The 22,268-nt window shown below is 45.1% G+C and overlaps 1 protein-coding gene across 1 annotated transcript; it reads left to right on the plus strand.

Moving 5' to 3' along the window:
- The first annotated feature begins 149 nt into the window (after positions 1-149).
- apoba (apolipoprotein Ba) lies at positions 150-22,067 on the plus strand. The gene is made up of 32 exons (XM_053844416.1): positions 150-300; positions 386-493; positions 579-686; positions 3,000-3,150; positions 4,650-4,685; positions 5,037-5,149; positions 5,217-5,362; positions 5,509-5,653; positions 5,731-5,883; positions 6,656-6,780; positions 6,852-6,928; positions 7,028-7,484; positions 7,624-7,771; positions 7,836-7,982; positions 8,042-8,253; positions 8,433-8,631; positions 8,696-8,866; positions 8,932-9,135; positions 9,727-9,894; positions 9,968-10,173; positions 10,270-10,452; positions 10,521-10,651; positions 10,728-10,938; positions 11,003-11,175; positions 11,241-11,416; positions 11,521-11,642; positions 11,712-12,091; positions 12,300-19,805; positions 19,868-19,979; positions 20,423-20,452; positions 20,525-20,711; positions 20,782-22,067. The coding sequence occupies exons 1-32, from the start codon at positions 163-165 to the stop codon at positions 21,961-21,963; spliced, it is 13,605 nt and encodes a 4,534-aa protein (XP_053700391.1). The 5' UTR covers positions 150-162; the 3' UTR covers positions 21,964-22,067.
- The last annotated feature ends 201 nt before the right edge of the window (positions 22,068-22,268 follow it).

Here is a 22,268-nt window from a genome sequence, read left to right on the forward strand (position 1 = left end):
GTGAAAGAATCACGCTGACGTAACATCTCTCCATGAAGTCAAAGCCTTGCGTTCACTTCATAAGGCTGGAATGAGCAACATATCAGCACCATCTTGATCCGGATATATTGTGAATGTCACCATCTTGATGATTTCATTCTTTTACGCAGGATAAATCAGAAAATGGCAGATAACATACCTCGTGAGTTGGACAGCTCAGACCTGGAAATAATCCGCTCCATGCTTGAGGACATGCTTGGCCCCTGCTTCGCACCACTAGACAACATGTATTGTCCTCAAGGTGCTACTTTCATGGACCAGGTGAGTGACTGATCAGATCTGTGCTGTAAATCATGAAATGATAATCTGCCGACGCTGTTGTATTGACATCTGTTTTCCTCACCAGATTGAGAATCGGCCTCCTCTACAGTATATGTGCCCCATGTCAACTGGCCCCTGCTTCGCACCACTAGACAACATGTCTTGTCTTCCAGGTGCTTCTTTCATGGACCAGGTGAGTGGCTGATCAGATCTGTGCTGTAAATCATTAAATGATAATCTGCCGACGCTGTTGTATTGACATCTGTTTTCCTCACCAGATTGAGAATCAGCCTCCTCTACTGTATATGTGCCCCATGTCAACTGGCCCCTGCTTCGCACCACTAGACAACATGTCTTGTCCTCAAGGTGCTACTTTCCTGGACCAGGTGAGTGACTGATCAGATCTGTGCTGTAAATCATGAAATGATAATCTGCCGACGCTGTTGTATTGACATCTGTTTTCTTAAACGTGGACAGAGCACCAGAGTGAGATCGAATGGTTCTAGTGTAGAGATTTAGAACAAACTGCCCTCTGATGACCAGCGACTATAGCGACTCTAAAATATTCCCAAATATGTTTGAATACTATTTATTTCAATTTACTGGTGAAAGAAAGAAAAAACGAGGGTAAAATGAAACAATTTATTCATTCACTAAATAGAAGGACAGAAAATTAGACAGATGGCGTGAATAGAGCACATTGTTGACTGGGGTGAAACCACATTCACAGACTTAAACTGAGAAATGATCAAGCACCAGAGCGTAAATCATAAGAGTAGAGATCAACAAACTGAGCACAGGAGCGAGCCATAATGGGGCAAGGTCACAGAGTTGGAGACGGGAGGAAACAAGATATGAATAGACAAAAAAGGTCATGTAAAAATGAAAATATGAACTATATTAGGTTGAGTCCAAAAAGTGATTCTACAAAGGACAGATAAAATATTATTCAGAAAATATTGGTGTCATAAATGATTTTTCCACGATTGAACTTCAACCTGCATCAGAAAACCACAAGAACAAAAGTATAATGGGAACTAGATACTAAAATGTCTTTTTAGTTCATGTAAACGTTTCCTCTCAGCCTTAAATCTAAATTAGCTTGTTCTCTACAATTGTGACGAGTCAGTGCATTTGGATAATGATGCACAAGACAAAACAGTGCTCCTCAGCTGACAAACTCGGCGGACAGTCGGCGTGTGTAGCGGACAGAATGCACCTTAAGTTCGTGGTAGCACTGGACAAAGCTGTGGTGTATAAAGGTGATGGACAGAGCAAGTAGAACAATGCCACTCACAACACAGAAGCCCCCCAAAATACGTCCCGCGACAGTCACTGGGTACATGTCTTTGTGTATATGTATATATGTATATATATATATATATATATATGAAGTTTCCCCTGTATGGTGTGGTCAAATCTAGAGTTTTATTCTTCACACACGTTATCAAGCCCAACAATCACAGTAAATATGAAGTACTTTAGTGTTTTGCGTCTGTTTTTGTTTTGTATCTTGACATCCTCTACAGATTTATTTATTTTCATTGATTCATTCACTTCATATCTTCATGTACAGACGGTTGTCTAAAGGAAGTGATGTTAGTTTTTTGATGTTCTGACTTCATAAAGGCAACTGAATTGTCAGATTTCCTCAGCGCACTGATAAAAATCTTCAACTTCAGAGAATGGTTATGGCTGTCAGCCGCTGTGTGTGTCTGTTAGGTGATAAAGAAGATGGAAATATGAATGAGCAGCACCCTGTTGTGGCTTAAATGTCCAGCCCTGCATGTCAGATGAGCGGCTGGGATCGTCCCACATCTCCACTGAAGAACAGATGTCACTCCATACTTGCAACTCTCAGTATTATGTCTGGCATCACAGAACCATGGTGCAGATGAGCAGCTATTTCTTCTCCGCATCTTCATGTCGGAGAGATTTCAAAAACGCCTCCAAATGGGAGTTCAGAGATTGTGCCTGTGGACTGGAGAGGCTTATCTGCGAGGCCAGCCATCCGATGACCTGATTGGACGTCTGGGGAGCGGCATATTTCTGAATGGGCGTGTCTTGCTGGTGTAAGATGGTATCCAAGAAGCCAAGGCTTTTTGGATCGATTTCCTTTCGTGGCTCCGTAATTTTGTCTGTCAGAAAATGAATTTTCTTACATGGATTGATGAAGAAATTCCTGTAGAGCTGAGGCGATTTGACTTTTCTGCTCATTTCAAAATGACCCACAAAAGATGGAGACACGCTCTCAGACGTGGAGTGAACATCTGGAATGCTCACCAACAACCTGCCGAAGGACCTTCTTAAATATCAAGCCTCTGCCTTTGAAATCATCCGGGCTCTCATGATGAATATCTGCCTTTGTGACATCATCACTGCGAGTACATCTCACATATATAATTATTCATACAATAAATCATATGATAACATACATAACAATTTAATTCACTGTTGCATTGTGTCATATTTTAGGTTCAAACTGCATGTTTTCTTTAATATAAATATGTATTTTAAAAAAGCAAAGGCCCACTCTGACCAGTGGATTTCATAATTTTTCCCAAATATTTTACTGTTATTGAATAAAAGGAATGCATGATTAAAGACACATTGGGTGAACAGAACACTGTGCTTGTGTTAACACAGCCATGACCTTTAGTGCTGATTTGAGTCTGACCTTTGAACCCCCCACACTGCAGGAGGGTGACCGAACTCATAAAAGCTTGGGCAGTTTGGTCCTTGCAAGCGAGCGCAGACGGAGATTACCGATGAGCCAGGGGAACCTCAGCCTAAGCATGAGGTGCGGCGGGCTGTGTGTGCTGGTGCTGCTTACTGGCTACACTCTTGCGCGTAAGTCACAGGCCTGACCTTATCCACGCTGTTTATTTGCTGGAAATGAGATGCTTATTTGGGCTGTACCAACGTCATCGATGAACTGTTTCAGTTTAGTGACGATATCATGGGAATTGCATTTGAAATATGAGCTGGTAGGAACGTGCTGATGTTTTGAAGGTGGTCAATTTTACCGGGAAAGTCTTGAATCAAAGTAATACAGTGGTACCCCGGTTCTCGACCACAATCCGTTCCAGACGGCCGTTCGACAAGTGATTTTTTTCAAAATCTGTATCGATTTTTCCCATTACAATGAATGGAAAAAGAAATAATGTGTTCCAAGCCTTAAAACAGGCTTTTGTAGGAGTGAATGTAGAGTGTCTGCTGCAGGTGCGCTGTTCCTCTATGTGTGTGGCCGCTGCATGTGGGAGGGGTTGCCAAGTGAGTGACGTCTCTCCAGAAGTGAAGAGGTGCCCGGTGCGTGTCCAGCTCTGAATGTGCGCTTCTGTGCAGTTTGGCTGTGACAAAGTCATAAACCAAGTCACGCTCTGTCCCAGACTCGCCTCATCCCTGTCCCAGCTCCAGCCCACAACAGGACATCAAACCCTGGAGTGGAGGTGTGGAGAGCGAGCACCTCCCCTGTGACACTCTACCACGGTCCAGTGCGGAGACAGGAAAGGTTTTACACCTCAATATGAAGGAAAAACAGTCAGTAAATGTAGCTAACGGGACACGTCTGCATACAGAGGCTGCGTTATACACAATAACAAAGCGTGTCGTGGGTCAGCTGATCGGTCCGTGCACGTTATGTTTTTTCCGGCTTTTTTCAGGGGCGTTTGAGTTCTGGATTTTCGTTCAAAATCCGAAGCAAAAAAATCTTGAACTCCGATTTGTTCGAATTCCGGGACGTTCAAAATCCAAGGTACCACTGTATAATAATAAATAACATCTTACAAAGAAATATTTGATACAATTCCCATCTAATTTTTATTGTCCCATAGTTATTTTCCCAATATATTTCGCGTCAATAATATTCTGGGAGATCAAACGGAGAGCAGGTGGCCAGTATCTACAATGTTTCAATCAAGCGAAGGACGAGAAGAAGGCGGCAGGAAAGAGAAAACCTTCAAAACTAGATCCACACATGTCAGATGATTAATAAGCAGTATTAGATGATAAGTCATGTTGTATAAACAAAAACGCTCTTTCCTTACTTGAATTCAGAGCTGGTCATGTGACCGGATGTGCCGCCTTCCTGTTGAAAATCAATGGAGGAAACTTTATAACTTTGCGAAATACAAACCTACGGTACAACACCAGAACCACCTCTAAGTTTGCTCATTTCCAACTAACCCCTCAAAGTTTTATTGACCCCTGGTTATCGGTTTTGGGGCTATTCTTTCGGCGGTGATATTCAGGTAACTCACAGTTGCAGCACAGATATAAACTGAGTTTAGTCCATGTAACCTGCTGCTGGTGCAATAGCTGGGCTCATCTGTTTATCTTGTCTGTTCCAGAGCAAGACAGCGACCAAACGGATCACTTGTGTCTGAGTGAGTCTGTCCTCCACATTTCTACTGAACTAACAGTCAATTATAGACACAGTGTGATTCACTCAGCAGCCTTTTCTTGGAACGAATGTTGTGTGTCTGAGCGAGCCTGACCTGTTGACGCATCAATCCCATCACAGCTAAACTAATACAGGCATGACCTGTTTTTAGAGATAACCGCATTGATTGATGAACTTTGTTCTGTTGACCATCCGGCAACAATGGATGTCGTTCCCTGTATGGAGCAGCGTTTCGCCATCATGGGTGCAAAGTTCTGGAGATGATGTGGAAAAGTGGAGTCATAATCTCCGTGTTAAAGCTTCATGTTCTCATGGACAATGGTGACTTTTGCAGTGGCCACCAGATTTAAGCCCCAGAGGAAGTATCTGTATCAATACACTTCAGAAAGTAGGAACGGTGTGGTGGGTACCGCGAAGCTCAGGAACGGTCCCAAAGTGTCCTGCCAGGTACTATGATGCTCCTATCAATGACCGTCCCACCTTTTCTGAAGCTCCGTCATTCCTTGACCTTCAGGTCGAGATCGAGGTCCCACAGACATGTAGGTTCATCATGCACACCAGAGACTGCACTCTCAGCGAGGTGTCGCTCATTGATGCCGACGGCCAACTGGTGTACATGCCGGCTGCAGGACAGGAAGCCTTCCAGGCTGCGATGGCAAAGTAAGTGAATTCTTTTTAATAATTCAGTCTTAATCTTTTTTGCAGAGAGTTATATTACCTTCCATTACATAATCATGTCCATCCACACTATTTGTATTTACACACTATATGTTTACTGACTCCACGGTCCACAAATCTCCATCCAGGAACCCACTGAAGTTCTCCGCGGAGCCCACCAAAGTGCATCTCTTTCCTGTCCCTGAGGAAACCACCAATATTCTCAACATCAAGAGAGGAATCGTGTCATCCCTGATGGTTCCTGCTCTGGAGCAGGACCAGACCAGCCTCATGGTACAAGTCGAGACATCATTCACTGGAAGTTTTGTTGTTGTTTTTTTTGTTATTGACTGGCTCACATCATCTTCCAGAGCACAGTGCACGGCCAGTGTTTAACCAAGTATGAGGTCAATGCCAGGAAGGATATCACCGTTGATGTGACATTGGTGAGGCAGCTGTCCCAGTGTGACCAGTTCCACAGCAGAGAGGCAGCAGGCAGCCCACTGGCTCTGCTGCAGAAGCTGGTAAGAAACTATTCCTCATTTTCAGTGTTGAGAGTCATGATACTCCTAGACTTCCCTGGCAGTCAAGTTGGTTCATAACACTGGAAATAGATCGCCGTCTAGAGACTCTGGACGTAAAAAAATGTGGCACATGATCATTAAAAATACATATGTTTCTGTGCACAAAAAGGTCATGGGTTTGAAACTAGCTTGAGGGACCTCAGAGGTGAACCTTCTTGCGTGGCTATTGAACACAGTCTAATTTGCAGCTCCAAATTGTGTGTGGTTGTGTATAAAAGTGTAAACATTACAGTTCAACTACAGAGTCAGGCAATAACAAATGATGCAGATTAACAGATCAGTAGAGATGATCTCTTCTGAGAAGACAAAATGAAACTTGATCCAGGGATACAATTGTTTCTCACACAACATTCCTGCTGGGGAATACACTGCACAAAATTATTCGTCTGACCCTTTGTGAACATTACTGTTCATGACACTTCTTCAACATAATAGTTGAGGTAATTCATTCCACCTGTAAAATAGGATTTTTCTGTCAAATTGTAACTATAAAAAAAAATATATATATATATATATATATGTATAGTTTTGTTTAAATTTAAATTATATAGATTTAAAAAACACATTGTCTTTTTGTTATTTTATTTCTAGTTTATTTTAATACCTGTTTCAATAGCCTTATTTTATTTCTGTTATCATTACGATTTTTTTCTGATTAAAAAATATATTCATTTATGAATTGATGCCAGTAACTGGTACCATATGTTTTCAGCACCGCCCTTTATCCAACCTGATTGAAAGCAGTCAAAAGTGCAACTACCGCTTTGATCACAAGGGAAAGCACATCACGACGGCCGTGTGCACCGAGACACACTCTTATATTCCGTTCTCCCACAAGTAAGTCGGCGGCAAGTCAATGTGATGAGCTGCGTCGTGATTTTCAGGTCACGTTTTGATCCACCTTGCAGGGATAGTGGTATCTCATCAGTAGTGTCTCAAGAACTCAGCTTCCAGAGCGCAAGAAGAATCAACAACAGAGAGTTCGGTAAGCTACTGGTGGAGCTGTGGAGTTCAATGGACTTCCCTCTTCTTGCTCATAGCCACCTTCCAACAGTCTTCAGTTAGTCACTTACGTGTCTGCTAGATGTGAGGCCCAGCAACAAGAGGTCCCTCCAGTTTGAAGACCCCGACGATAAAGCTCCAGTCCAGACCAAAGATGCCGCGCTCAGCACCATGAAGGAGCTGCAGGCGTTGGCAGGATCTGACCAGGGTCAGAAGAGGACGAGTCTCTTCCACAAACTGGTGTCCAGCCTCCGGACGCTGAAGAATGAAACTCTGAGCGAGACAGTCAAGGAGATGATGGAGTCATCGGCCTGGCTCACCTGGCAGGCCATGCTGCAGTGTGGAACCTCAGAGTGCACCAGTGCCATCCTTCAGTCCATCTGGGCGCTGGAAGGGGTTTCTCTGGAGGCAGACGCTCTGGTCTACGGTCTCAGCCTGCAGTCCAAGTCAGACGCTGCAAGAGTCCGGGATATGCTCAGCATGGCTCAGTATAAACAGAGCAAAGCTATCATGTATGCCCTGGCCAACACGGTCAAGAAGTAAGTCTCTTTTAAGGCTTCATTATTTGTGCACTACACAAAATGAATGTTAGAGAACTCATGTCTTGCCTTGCTTTGATATACGTGTATATAAAGCAACAATAGGCTGAGTTCACTAAATTTCACTTCATATCTCAAGGTTTTACAAAGGGGAGGTGACCCCGGAGATTTTGGAAGTGTCGACGTTTATGGAGCAGCTTTTGAACGACTGCTCTCTAGAGAGTGTGTTCCAGTCCGACGCCAACTTCCCGCCTGACCCCGAAGAGACGGCGTTCCTCGTTCTGAGGGTACGGACGATCTTTTCAGGTTCCTCTTCTGTTCGAGTTCATCATCTGTCTTCATAATCCCAAGGTGGTTGGCGTCATGGGCGAAGCCATGCAGGCGGCCAGTCCAGGCCTCATCGCCTCCATTATGAAGTGTGCAAAGAAGCCCAATGTCCCACCATCTATTCAAAAGTCTGCTGTTCAGGCGCTTCGTCTGATGGACGTCAATGATGAGGTAGTTCAGTACGTGGCATGGACCATATGATAGATCATCAATGGACTTTTCTATCACAGGTTAAACGCCACCTGATGGAGGTGTTCCGAAACGATCAAGTCCCGGTGGAGAACCGCGTCGCCGCATACCTCATTCTGATGAAGAATCCCGACCTAAATGTGATTCGGGAATTTTTAAGCAGCCTCAGCAACGAGAAGGACGATCAGTTAAAGAACTTTGTGGTGTCCCACCTGAGAAACATCCAGAACTCCAAAGAACATCAACTGCAGCAGTAAGTCATGACCTGCTTCAACAGAACCCAGGAATCGTTGCCCAGTTTAGTTCCCCCTGACTTTAGCAGTTGGACAGGAAGTGATGAGGAAGATATGAGCAGCATTCAACTTACTGAAATGACCATTCAGGATCAATAGAGCTCAACTGTTTGTACTGTACTGTTTTTTTTTTCTGAAGGATCAGAGAGTTCATCGCTTCATCCTTGAACGACCAGCCTCAAAACAAGATTTTTGGAATGTCACGCAACTTTAAGTCGGACTTACCGCTGGGCTCAGTCCAGAGCAATGTCATCTTTGACAGCACCAACACATTACCCAAAGAGCTGATGCTGGAGACCACGCTGAAGGTTTTTGACTACAACGATAACGTCTTTGAGGTTTGTTTGTCTATATTCAAGCCTCTTTTCGTTCAACATTTTTTAATAGGTCTGTCTTTAAAAGGTTGGTATAGAGGGGACTGGATTCCAACCGACAATCGACGCCCTTTTTGGAAAGAATGGCTTCTTCCCTGATGCTGTATCCAGAGCCATGTATTGGGCAGAGGACAGAGCTCAGATGCTTCAAGACGTCGTGAAGAGAGTCACCCCAGAGGGAGCGCGGATGAAGAGACAGGTGATTTCAAATGCTTGCATAGACATCTACAGGTGAATAAATCGGAGATGTCTTTATGTCTGCAGGTGCCGCAGAATCTTCTGAAAGACCTATCAGGGAGTGTACAGAAACTCATGAAAGAGCTTCGCTCCTCGCCAGTCCCAGAAGCCACAGCATTCCTTCGCATTTTAGGGAATGAGGTCAGCTACATGAAGACCAGCGAGATGAGGAAGATGGTTGACGCCTTGACGCTGTACTTTCACCTGTTCTTCAGGATCCTGCCTGCCGAGGTCAGATGCGTGCTTTGCTTTTTTTAAGTGGCATATGCAAAAATGTTCTGGCGCTTACTGTTATCAAGGTCAGCCAAGGTTGCAAGTTGATTTTTAAAGCATTTTTTTTTTGGTCGAAAAGCCTGCAGGGAGTAAAATAATTTGGGACATAACCAGTACATACTGTATCTGTCTAGTTACAAAAAGTGAACGAACTGCCTCAATTTACATAACAGCATTTAGGTATAGTGTTTTCAATTTGAATTTAATATTATATATATTTATATATATTATATATTTATATTATATATTATTATATATTCACGGCAAACACAATTTAAGTTCCAAAAACGACAGATTTTCATGTAGCATTTGTTAGAATGTTAGAGTACAATGTGGACTTTCTTAGTACTTTTTTAATGTGACTTCAGAAATAGGAGAAGCCACTTCAGCTGCTGGAAACTAGCGAGTTCTTGTGTCGCCATTTCGTGTTCGGTGTGAATGACGTACAGTTAGCGCATTGGCAAATGCTACAGTACAAACAAATTCTCGTGAAAGTAAACCAGAACAGATTCTGCTAATAATAAAAACATGGATTTATTTCCCATACAGGCCTTTTTAGCTCTGACTTCCAGCACCGACAACCAGGTGTTTGCACACTACATCTTCATGGAGAATGGCTTTTCACTACCCACAGCATCCGGCCTGCCTCTTAAGTTCTCACTGGCCGGGGTGTTTGCCCCTGGTGCCAAAGGTGGTGTCATCTTCTCCGTGAATAAGGTCATTCAACTCCTCTGTTTACCCACTCACCCTTTGTCTGTCTGTGTTTAACAGTTCATCTCTGTCATAACAGGGTGCTCTTTCCTTTATGCCCTCAGTTGGGCTGGAACTGATCACCCAAATGGGGGTCCACGTTCCAGAGTATGTGGATTCGGGGGTCCAGATGCACACCAACATCTACCATGAAAGTTCTATCAACGCTAAGATTGCCATCAGCAGTAACCAGATCAAGTTTTCCATCCCGGCGCCCAAATCCAACACTCAGTTGTTCAGTGTAAAGTAAGTGTTAACAACTCCAGCTCCACTTTGAACCCCTGCAGAGAGAAACATGACTCGCTGACCTGCTGATCTGATGATGCGTTTGCACCTCCATAGCAATAAGGTGTTATCAATCTCTGCGGGTCAGGCGCAAATCGTTCCCTCCTTGGTGGAAGACCGGACCGACACCACTGACTGCCGTCCGTTTGTCAGCGGCCTGAACATCTGCACCATAATAAGATACTCCAATGCCACCTTTATTGATCAGGCCCCTTATTACCCTCTGACTGGAGAGACCACGTAAGTTAAAGCAGAAGTTGGGGGTTGTTTATGGCTTGAAGCTTTGAAACACATCTTTTTCCTTCTAGTGCAGCTATAGAGCTACAACCAACCGGAGCGGTTTCTGAGTATTCTGCCACTTTAACTCAAGAAGCCATCCGAGAGGGTAAAGAGCTCCGGCGCAAAGCGGAGTCTGTGAAATTAACACTGAAAGCACAAGGTAATATAGCAGTGAAGTCGACACTTGATAAATAGATTAAGTTCCCTGTTAAACTCTTGTGTCATCCACTTCTCAGGTGATGATTCCTCCGAGGCCACAGTGTCTTTGAAATACAATCGCAACAAGAGTGCCATCACTTCCGAGATCTACGTCCCAAAACTGGGGATTGAAACCGTCATCAGGTTCAACACCATGAACGTCGTGGATCAACAAAACACCATGCGAGGTGCCACACTCGACGTCACCAACAAGAACATCCCGCAACTCAAACTCGTCTGCAACATTAAGTAAGAAAGAGTGACGACAGAGATCATCTATGAACATCCTTTAAATTATTCATTGTTAATGCAGGACTGAATCTACAAGTGTGGCGATGGTGCAACTGCAGATGGAAGTTCCTTCTCTGAAAACAGAAGCTCTGGCCTCTGCGACTCTGCAGCTGGAGAACGACATGGTTGTGATCTTGGACTCTGCTGTCAAGCTCCCTGAGACTTCCTACAATCAGAGGGCGTCATTAAAATACGGTAACAACCACCCGTTGTCAACACGACGGCCATGGTGTTCATGTTTTTTGGCATTTCTGCCACAGATGAGGACAAGATTGAAGTGGAGCTGAAATCAGATTTTGAATCTGCGATCCAGAAACTGATACCAAATGCGGATGCTCGACAAAGACACTTGCAAAATCTCATGGATAACTTCCTGGACCAGACAGTGACAAAGACCGATATGAAACTACGACACATCGTCTCTAAAGGAATTGAGGTAATGTTTCATGTCTCAGTTTGTGCTCACGTTACAACTAGGTATACGTTAAAACAGTGTGACAAGCTGCCACCAATGACTTTCTTTATTATGCCTTATTTCAGGCAGCTCATATTTGGCTGGAGAAGTTGATGGTGAATGGCGCCAGAGGTGTGAATCTCAGACACAAGAGGGGCCTCTCGGATCTCACTTTACCGTCTCTGCCCGAGAAGCTGTACCTTCACACGTAAGTTACAAACCAGTTGAAAGTGCGACAGCTCCCATCACATGTTCAACGCTTGCTTTATTCCTCTAGTCACAAACTGTTCCGCTATCAGTTCAACAAGGATAAGGACAGAAGGTCCATCTCACTCCAGCTGCCACTTGGAGGAAAGAGCTCGGAGGAAATGAACTTCCCCCGAACTCTGTCAATTCCCGCCATCAACTTGCCGCAGATCGGCCTCAGAATCCCACCCCTGAGGCGGCCGCTGCCGTCCTTCACCATTCCTCCTTCTCTGGATATTTCAGTGCCAAATCTGGGCATGGCTGAGGTCGCGGCTAAAATTGACAGCAACCTTTACAGCTGGGAAGGTTCTGTTTCTGGGGCCAACAACACCGTCGACTTCCCCAGCTACAGCGCACAGTTCAAGGCCATGGCTAAGTCCCCGTGTCAGTTACTGGACTACAAGCTTGAAGGTGAGCTCCTCTAAGACTAGCCTTTTGTCCACGCAGATCCGGATCGTAAAAGATGCCCATCTGCAACCAACACTGAATGTTTTATTGGGAGTAGTTGGACTACACTCAGACCCTTAATACAACCCTAGCTAGCACTGTGTAGATTTCCATGACCTATTGTGCATCTAGGAATGTCAGTATAAATCCATGTATCTGAACCTCTTTACAGGTACTGGCATGCTTTCGGATAAAGCCGACAACATCAGGTACGGCCTGAATGTGCTTTTCAGCCACAGCCTCCTCGACATGAGCTTCAGTGCAACAGAAGGTGCAATCTCGACAGACAAGGCAAGAGCCAGGGCGAACTACAGGTTCCAAGCCTCCAGCGCCCCCATCGGCGTCCAAGCCTCTCTGCTCTACTCCGCTAAATCCACCGCGGATTTCGATTTAGTTGAAATATCCGGCGACGGGACCATAGATGGGATGCTTAAGATCGGTCCGCTGCAAGCCAACACTTTGTACGCTCATAACTACGTTGTGCATCCGCTGGATAAAGAAGGCAGGGGAGAGTCCACCCTGCAGTTCAACTCACCACCCATCCAAATCAATAACAAGATTGAAGGAGCCTACGCCAACTCGGCATTAAAAATAATCTCGAAAACAAATACAAATGATGACCTTTTCAGTCATGAAGCAGAACTCGGGTATAAAGACTCCCAAGTGACACTGAAGTGTAACGCTGTAGCCAAAGTACTGGACCAGGTGCTGAACAACAAAGCTGAATTTGGATTGTCCAGACATATGGCTCTCGTCCGAATTGAGTCACATGCAGGCGATGAATCGCATCACGGGCACTCGCTCTTCGTCGGGTCCCTGGGTTCCTCTGGACTGGAGCTGCACTCAGAAGGCTCCTTCATCACCAACGCAGATCGTGCCTTGCACAAAGCCTCTGTGGTTCTCAATAGAAGCGGTCTGATGACAAGCGGGAGTAACAACATTCAGTGCAGCCTACTGACATTAGAGAACATATTCAATGGAGAAGTGAGCCGCAATGGTGCCGCTCTGTCCTGCAAGACTAAAGTGGCAGCTGAGGAAAACGCAGGCGAGTTGATCATAGAGGGAAAGATCACACCCTCAGAGGCCTCCATTCATGGCAGTCTGCACGGGAATGTAAATGGTGCCGGCAGCAGAAACAATGCGAAACTTCAACTTGATAAAAGAGGCTTGTTCCTCGGTGCAAACAACGTTGGGACGGTGGGTCAGTTGAAAACAGAGAGCAGCCATTCTCTTGACATCACTCTATGGACTCTCACCCTGCAGTCCAGGTCAGACAACTCCATTTGTGATGATGTTTACTACAAACACAACGCCAGGGTTGTTGCAAAGCCTTTTCTCGTGAGAATGGATGGTTCAAATGAACTGAGGGTTTATGACGCCATGTTAGGCAGTGAAGGCCACGTGAAGCTTGAGCCGGTGAAGATGGAACTCGGTGGGAGCGTGAAGGGAAACTACGGAAAGGAGTACACGTTCAAACACAGTTTTGACCTCAACTATGACAACCTGGAAGCTGCCGTCAGAAGCGCCACGTTTGGAACCGCGGTGTACTCTCAACTGAGTCAAACATGCGAACTTGGGATCGCTGGAATGTCCTTCAAATCAAACTGTGAAGGGAGCATCAAGACAAAGCCTGTACGTCTCAATGCCAGAATCCGGACCATGGCTGAGCCTTTCAGCTTCACTGTAGACGCCCTCATCAACGGCGACGCTGAAATTGGACTGCATAGTGGCCAACTGTACAACAAGTTCTTGCTGAAAGCCCAGCCCGTTGCACTTGCTTATGCACATGACAGCGGAATATCGATCTCGCTCCAGCCCCCGAGTGGACCGCCATGGCTCAGTCTTTTGGAGAGTAAACTCAACGGCCATCTGTCACCACTGGACCAGGCTCTCATCTGGAAAGTCCAATCTAAACTGAACAATCACGCTTATAGCCAAGACTTGAGCGCCTTGAATAACCCGGAGCTGACCAAGCTGCAGTTGTCCGGAGTAATCCTGACTGATCTGTTCAGCAGAACCGAAGTGCAAGAGTTCAGCGCGTCCGGTTTACTGCAGTACGACAAAAACAGTGAGTGCCACATCATCCAAATCCCTTTTATAGAAAATCTACCAGTCTTTTTTGAGCATCTTAAAGCTAATGTGATCCAAACCTTGGAAGAACTCCAGCGCTTCATAAACAGCTTAAATATTGATGCGTTCATTGCCAACTTCAAAGCCACCGTAAATAACTTTCCTACAAAAGTAGGTAACTTCATGAAGGATCTCAGGCTGCAAGACAGAGTTAATGCTGTTAAAAAGCAACTTGACTTTTTCATGGACAGGTTTTCTATATCCATGCAAGACCTGGAGAATGCAGTTTATAAGATGAGAAGGAACTTAGAGGCAACCGTGCTAGATGTTGCGGCTACATTAAAAAATCTGGTGGCAACAGTACGGGACTATGTGATGAAAGGACATCTGAATAAGAAAATATCAGATACTATCGCAAGTGTTGGAAATGAGCTCCAGACATTTAATGAGAATTATAGTGTCAAGAAAACGCTTCTCAGAGGACTTAACGCTCTTGAGGACATTATTAGAAAAGTCAATTTACAAAAAACAGGTGGCGCCACATGGCTGCAAGAGTTGAATTTAAAATATGGAATTCTTGACTTTATTTCTGAACAAATAGCAGCAATTAAACAGGCTATAGCACATTTCGACGTCAATAAAATTTTCAGCCAGATTGAGAATTATATTGTTTCAGTGGACCTGTCCACCTTTGTTGAGCAGTTTTCCTTTCAAATCCCGACGGCAAAAATCTCAAATGTCATTGAATCCATGAGTGATGTCATCGTGAACTGGATAGATGAATATGAAATCCCAAATAAATTCAATGCAGTGTATTTTTATGTGCGCGACTTGCTGAAGAAATACAACGTTGACCAGAAATTCAAAGATATAATGGATAAAACCGTGATCTTAATCGATGACTTTAAAGTGAAAGAGACGGTACAAGTGTTGTCGGATGCTCTTAGTTCAATAAACTTGGAATACGTTCATGACGCAGTTATTCAATCGCTTCGAAGAGTTCAAAGTCAACTAAAAGGCATTGACTTTAAAAGAAGCATTAAAGCGCTCAATGAGTATTTATCGTCATTTCTGAGGTCAGTGAGAGAATTTGACTACGATGCTTTTGTCGATGAGGCAAACAAAAAAACAGCTGAGCTGATAAACTATGTGAACAAACAGATCGCAGCATACGAGATTGTGCAAAAGATCGAGGCATTCAGGGAGTATGTGCGAACGGTACAGAATGCCGTGTACAAGTACTTGGATAAACTCAAAGTCACAAAAGTAGCCGACGCCCTGAAGAACCTGAAACAAGTGATCGACACGACCATTTATCATGACATCAAGATGAAACTCCAGGACATCCTTCAGGATGCCAGAGAAAGAATACTCAATATGGATGTTCGGAAAGAAATCTACATTCACCTTCGCAGAATCAGCGACTCCTACCGGAACATTGTTAATTCCGCTTCCGCCGACATCAACTCGCTGATGGAAGCGATTGGCAGAAAGGTTGGCGACACGCATGTCTTCAGCAACATCAGACAGGCCATACGGGACTTGCTACAGGCACTTAAAAGGGCAGAGATTCACATCCCCCCACTGGCAATACCTTTCACTGACCTCACTATTCCAAGGTTCACGATCGATTTGAATAAACTGTCTGAGATCGACATCCCCACTGAGTTTACCACGCCGGAGTTCACCGTTCTGGGCTCGTACACCGTCCCCGCCGTCACGGTATCCTTGGACGAAATCAAAGCTAAAATGATAAGGTTCATCGACCGGATCCGAGGATTTGAGATACCAGCCTTCGACCCTGAAGACATTTTTGGTGATCTGAAAGTGCTCTACATGTTTGACCTACCGGATTTCACCGTCCCAGAAATAAGCCTCCGAGAAATAAAACTCCCAGCACCTGTCATACCCAAATTAAAGGTGGACAACTTTGAGATAACCATGCTACCGATTCCAGAATTCAAATTCCCGGAGATCCCCAGTGACATTTGTGTTCCAGTCTTTGGCAACCTTCATGGAGTGTTTACAGTGAACTCGCCCATATACGTCGTTGAAACCACCTTGAAAATTGAAAATTCAACATCCTTCGCAAATCATCCGAAATTTACAGCTGCTCTTACGTCTCAAGCGAATTCTTTATTTCCCGCCCTTCAGCACAACTTAGAAGCCATGGCCCAGTTGGAAGCTCCCCAGATGAAGAAGCTCCAATTTGGAGAGATGGTGAAAGTGGTGCACCCGTTCTTTTCTGTGGATCATGAAGGGTCTCTCATGCTCACTGAGGCCTCAGCTGATGCATCGGCAAGAACAATTGCAAAGGCTACAACTCGAATTTATGCAGCTGACTTGGTGAACGACATCGCCCTTTCACTGAAGAAAGGAATCTCAGCTACAATGAACACAGTCTATAACCACAATGTAGACATTGCACCAATTGAAACGTCAAGCCTGGCGTCACTGAAACAGAATGTGAAAGTCATATTGGAATCTGACACGATATCCGTCACTGGGGAGACGACCGCCAATGGGAAGCTGGCTGTGTGGGACTACTATGATGAAGGCGCTCACAGGAGCAACATAGGGTTTAACTTCAATTTCCAAACCGCCAAGTTGACTTTCGAGGGCGAAACTAACTGTCGGTCCTTAAAATCCAAACAGACTCTGATGGCAGAATCTGTTTTCTTGAGCCACTTGAACGTAGACGCACAAAGTGAAATGGAACTTCCATTTGTTAAGAAGAGCATAGCCGTTGTCCGTGGTGAGGCTCGTGTCGAAGACTTGAAAGTCGCACTCGCAGCCAAACATAACGCAGAGCTCATGAGTGGATCCATATCAAACTCACTGGAATTCATTGCGAAACCATTTGAAATTGGGCTCGATGCGACAAACAATGTGAACATGAAGGCTCAGTTCCCGATGAAATTGACAGGGAGGATAGATCTGCAGAATGACTACAGTGCCACACTAAACGCAAAGAAGCAAGGGTTATCCTGGCTCACCTTGGCAAGATTCAACCAGTATAAGTACAAACACAACTTCACAGCAGAAAATACTGAAGCTGAAATCTTCCTTCACGCGCTAGCGAATGGAGAGGCTAACTTGGAGTTTCTGACTGTGCCAGTTTCTATCCCTGAGATGACTGTGCCCTACATGGAAGTCAGAACGCCAAGGGTGAGGGACCTGTCTCTGTGGGAAGATGCTGGATTGAAAGACGTACTGAGCTCCCCCCAACAGTCATTTGACATGTACTTAAAGCTTCATTACTACAAAAACCCAGAAATGTACAGCATAAAACTGCCCCTCAAACCCGTCTACAACGCCATCCGAGACAAGTCCAACCTATTCAAAGAAGCATTTGCAGCGCTTAGAGACCGAGTGGTAGCACTGCTACGAGCATCGTACCAGCAGGCTAAATCACAATACAGAAAACACAAAATTGACATGTCAAGTCAACCACCTCGGATCCTCACCGTCCCTGGGTATAAAATCCCCTTGCTGAATGTAGAAGTTTCATCTTTTAGCGCAGAGATGCCAGCGTTTAGCTACATTGTCCCAAAAGACGTCAGCACCCCCGGCTTCAAATTCCCAGCACTGGGGTTCTCAGTGCCGTCATACACCCTTGTGCTGCCGTCCCTGCAGTTTCCTGCTATCCACGTCCCGGAAAGCCTTAGCCAAATAACATTCCCCACTTTCAGACTTCCTGATATGCAACACGGCGTTCTGATTCCAGCGCTGGGAAACATGACCGGGGAGTTTTCCTTCAAATCCAGCGTCATCAATCTAGGTGCCAACGTCGCCGTTCAAAACCAGCCCGACCGCGTGGCTCGCTTTGGTGCGTCGGCCGTATCTGTGTTTGAGATCCTGAATGGGAAAATTGATGGGTCCACCAGTTTAACTCTGAAGAGAGGACTGAAACTTGCGTCTGACATGGCTGTCGAACACATTCACTTTAAGGGGAATCACTTTTGCTCCCTGATCCTCAACCGACGAGTCCTGGACACCAGCGTGATCAATAAAGCTCAGATTGAGCTACCAAACCTCAATGTGGAGTTAAATCAAGAATTCAGCGGGAATACCAAAAACAAGCCAAACATTTCCTCAAAGAAAAAAATAAAATACATGTTTAAAATCCCTCTGATTGACACGGCCGGGAAAGGCAACCTGGATGTCCACTGGGAACTGGAGGACCTCTTCTCCTATGTATCTCTGGAGACAACTGTCCTAGGGAAGTCTGACGTAACTTTTCCAGATAATATAAATTTTGCCGGAGATTTTAAACAGGATGCAAATGTATTCTTTGACGCCAGCCGCCTGAGGTCAACACTGTCCACTGTCTTTAACATGGACATCGAGCGACACAACAGACAGAGACGCAGCACCGACAGCAATGTCTTCCACTTGGATCTGACTGAGGACCTTGCTTTTGAAGTGTCCTTGCGCCGCGTCTTTGCAAAACTGGACTTCACTTGCACTAATGACGTTGACATTCTTCTTGACACCTACGGGAAACATTCCGTCAAAGGAGAGTTCGATTATGTCCCTTTAAGCAACCTTAAAAGCCGAATCAATGTTGACGCGATCCAGCCTTTTGGGGGCAACAGCAACGCAGTGTTGGTGAACATGGATTTGATCATGGGTTGGGAGAAGCAGTCCCTGTTCCTGAGCAGTAAGGAAGAACTGGCATCACTCGTCCATGCTGGTACCTTATACCTGTCCAATGATGAAACTGAAATTCGTCTGGACCTGAGTTCCTCTGTGGAAGGCCACTTAGCTTTCCTGAAGAGAACAGCTCTCCCTGTGTACAGGACCAGACTCTGGGATGTCTTGAAGTTAGATGAAGTCACTGATATGGACAACACACAGGCTTTAAACATCTCCACCAGTGTTATATATACCAAGTCCATGGACGGCACGGAGTATAGACTGCCAAGCGTGTTATTAAAGGATGGTGTTAAGTTCAGCCTTCCAGAGATCAAAATCCCGATTCCATCTCGGATAAGAAAAGCCCTTCACCACACTGATAAATCTGAGAAAACTGACTACATCACTCTTCCTCCGGCAGCGTCAGTTCCAGCCTTCAAGGTCCCGTTCACTGACATTAATGTGGAACCCTTCACCTTGGACCCAAAGAACCTCAACATCCCGAATGAAATCACCACCGCACCATTCAAAATCAAACTTCCAGGCTTGCCGTTGATGTCGGTGCCCAGTTTACAGATCGAAGCAGAGTATTTTCAACAGAAGACACCTTTCCTTTCGCTCAAGATCCCGCGCTATGAAATCTCAGTTGACTCTTTCTCCCTCCCGAAGTCAGTCAGCGTTGCTGGACAGACGGTTTCCCTGGACAACATCATGAGCGACGCATCAAACATCGAGCTTCCAAATATCACGACACAAAAGCAGAAAATACAAATCCCTGGCATCACCCTGCATTTGCCGACAAGCATATTTATTCCACACTTTGGTGCACTCAGTGCCAGCATGAAGGTTTCCTCCCCAGTTTACAACATGTCAGTAACAGCCGGAGTGGAAACAAAAGGCTCTGGCTTGGTGACTCAGTTGAACTCCGCCTGTTCCTCCACCGTGACCTTCTTGCAGTATGATCTGACTGGTGAGACTGAAGCCAACATATAGGTTGTATTTTTCACAAGCTAACTATATTTTGTCGTCAAGGCACTGCCACCCTGGACTTCAGCGATGGACTCTTCAGCCTACATGGCAAGTGTACGTTTGTACACAGTGATGTGAAGATGGATTGGCAGCATGTTTTCGCACAAAACTTAAGGTAAAAATCTAAGATAATATTTGTACAAATGCTATTACTGAGGAGTAATTTCCACGTTGTGCAATGCCAAGAGGCACTTCGTGAAACTGTCCATACCGTTAGTGGGTGTCTGTAAAATAATAAAGGACTAATACAAAAGGAAAAAAAGGCATTTTACAGGGCACCAAGAAGCACCTTGGCTCTGGGCAGATGGCGGCATGCCTGTCTTGGCGACACTTGTCGTGCTGCGTTCCCCTGAGTCACTGGTTTCCTGCCACCAAAGCAAATTTCCCACGCCTCTCAAGTCGCATTAAAAAAGTTGTCAGTCTGCTGGAAGCCATGTCTGAAGTTTTGTCAGTCAACAGACACTGAAAAAAAAACACAAAATAGAGGAAATGTTGCTTCCGCACGTTGTTTATGCTATGAATGTCCATTTAAATGCTGGTATTTCTGTTTTCTCGCAGATTCAAGCGTCAAACTCTTCCGGATTCAAAGTAGGTTGTTTTTAAAAGTTTTTTTCTGCACTCAAAACCTTTTTTTCAAACTTTTTAAAAAATGATTCGCAGGTCCTCTTATCATACGCTCAACGTTGACATTAGCAGTCCAACTTTTGCGGATGCGAACTTCCGCTTTGCTTCCCGGAAAGACGGCGTCATCGCGTCTGTGTCGTCTCCATCGTCCGGCTTCCTCGGGATGCTCCTTCAGAGGCGGTCTCCAACACTGCTGTATGGAAAACTGTTCGGCCGCTATCTGGTGAGGCGCTGTTCCCCTTGTGAATCATTGTGGTGGTTTAGTTGAATCTCTAACTTGTGTGTGCACCCAGGCATCTCCAGCGAAGGATGCTGATGTTTTCACTGCCAAAGCCACTCTGAGAGACCCTCAGAAGCTGGTTCTGAACACGGCCTGGGAACTGGACATTCTTCATCATGTCATTGAGGGCACAAAGGACAGGGTTCCTGCTGTAACCGAGGCGCTGCTTAGTTGCATTAACAAGTATCATGTTGAGCACTTTGGCTTTGATGTCCAGCAAGGCGCCAGTAAGTTTAAACGTGCCATCCTCCGATCCATCGATGGCACGTTCTACGAGTCACCGATCACTGCTGAGTCTCTTCGGAACTTCGTCACGTCTGTCTGTAAACACGCAAAGATCTGGTACGTGAAAGCATCCAACCTCTTGATGTCCTTGAACCTGCAGGAAGCCATCCGTAATTTAGACACGCTGGTGGATGATGCGGTAGAAGGCGCCACAAATATCATCAGCGGACTGCTGGATAGACTTTCCAGCTTTCTGAGGAACATCAGAGTCACACTCCCGGGATCTAAAGAGAAGATGAGTGCTCTGGACGTTATCCGCCACGTTCATGCCGTGGTAAAGAAGATTGTCGATCAAGCCGTTCTAAGATTTCAGAGGTTTCAGGCCAGACTTCGTGAGTCCACCCGTCATATTCAGTTCAACATATTTGGAATTGATGTGCAGGTCAGAGGAGATGAGGTGGAAGAGAAAGTGAAGCAGGTGTACAGTGAGGTGACGGGCCCGCTTGCCATGTTGCTCTACGGTGGAGCGCTCAGGCTGGAGAACATCTTCAGGACGGCAGTCGAAAAGGCTCAAAACCTCATTGACTTCCTGAATGAAAAGAATAAAAACCTTGCTCCGAAGGTCGACCAACTCTGCTCAAAGTCAATTCGGGATATTGAGGAGGCCAGACGAGACGTGGTGACGTTTAAAAATCACATGAAAGTGTCGGTTCAGGAGATCTTTGATTCGCTGACTGTCGACCATCTCAACAATAACACCGTCGAGGTCATTGATGTTTTTCAGTCACATTTGTACGGAGGGTTGAATGAGTACATCGATCTGGTGAGGAGAGCATCACATAGCGCAGAGCCCTACGTGAGGATGACCAACAAAAAGATGGACGTTGAAGTTCCTCTGCCTTTCTTGTGGAGGTCTTTCAGTCAGTGGCCGACTGCTGAGTTGATCAGAAGCTCTGAGGAGGAAATGTGAATGCTGGTGTTTCTTCATGTACATGAGGTTTTTGAATTGTTTTATTTGGCGTCATTTGCAGCAATTTTATTCCATAACGCCTCAATAAAAATGATTTAAATGTGTTCTATGTTGACTGGTCTGACAGCGCGATACATTCTTGGCTAGTAGCAGAGTAGGGATTTTTAACAAACGTTTTAATACCGTTACATACACACAAAACCAAGTATACTCAAAAAATGATGGACGTACTTACACCTCTCAAGTCTGGGAAATATGTCGGGGGTCGGCGCTTGTTGTTGACGTCACACATTTTTTTTTCACGA

Source organism: Synchiropus splendidus, chromosome 16, assembly GCF_027744825.2.
Source record: "Synchiropus splendidus isolate RoL2022-P1 chromosome 16, RoL_Sspl_1.0, whole genome shotgun sequence".
Lineage (NCBI taxonomy): Eukaryota > Metazoa > Chordata > Actinopteri > Syngnathiformes > Callionymidae > Synchiropus > Synchiropus splendidus.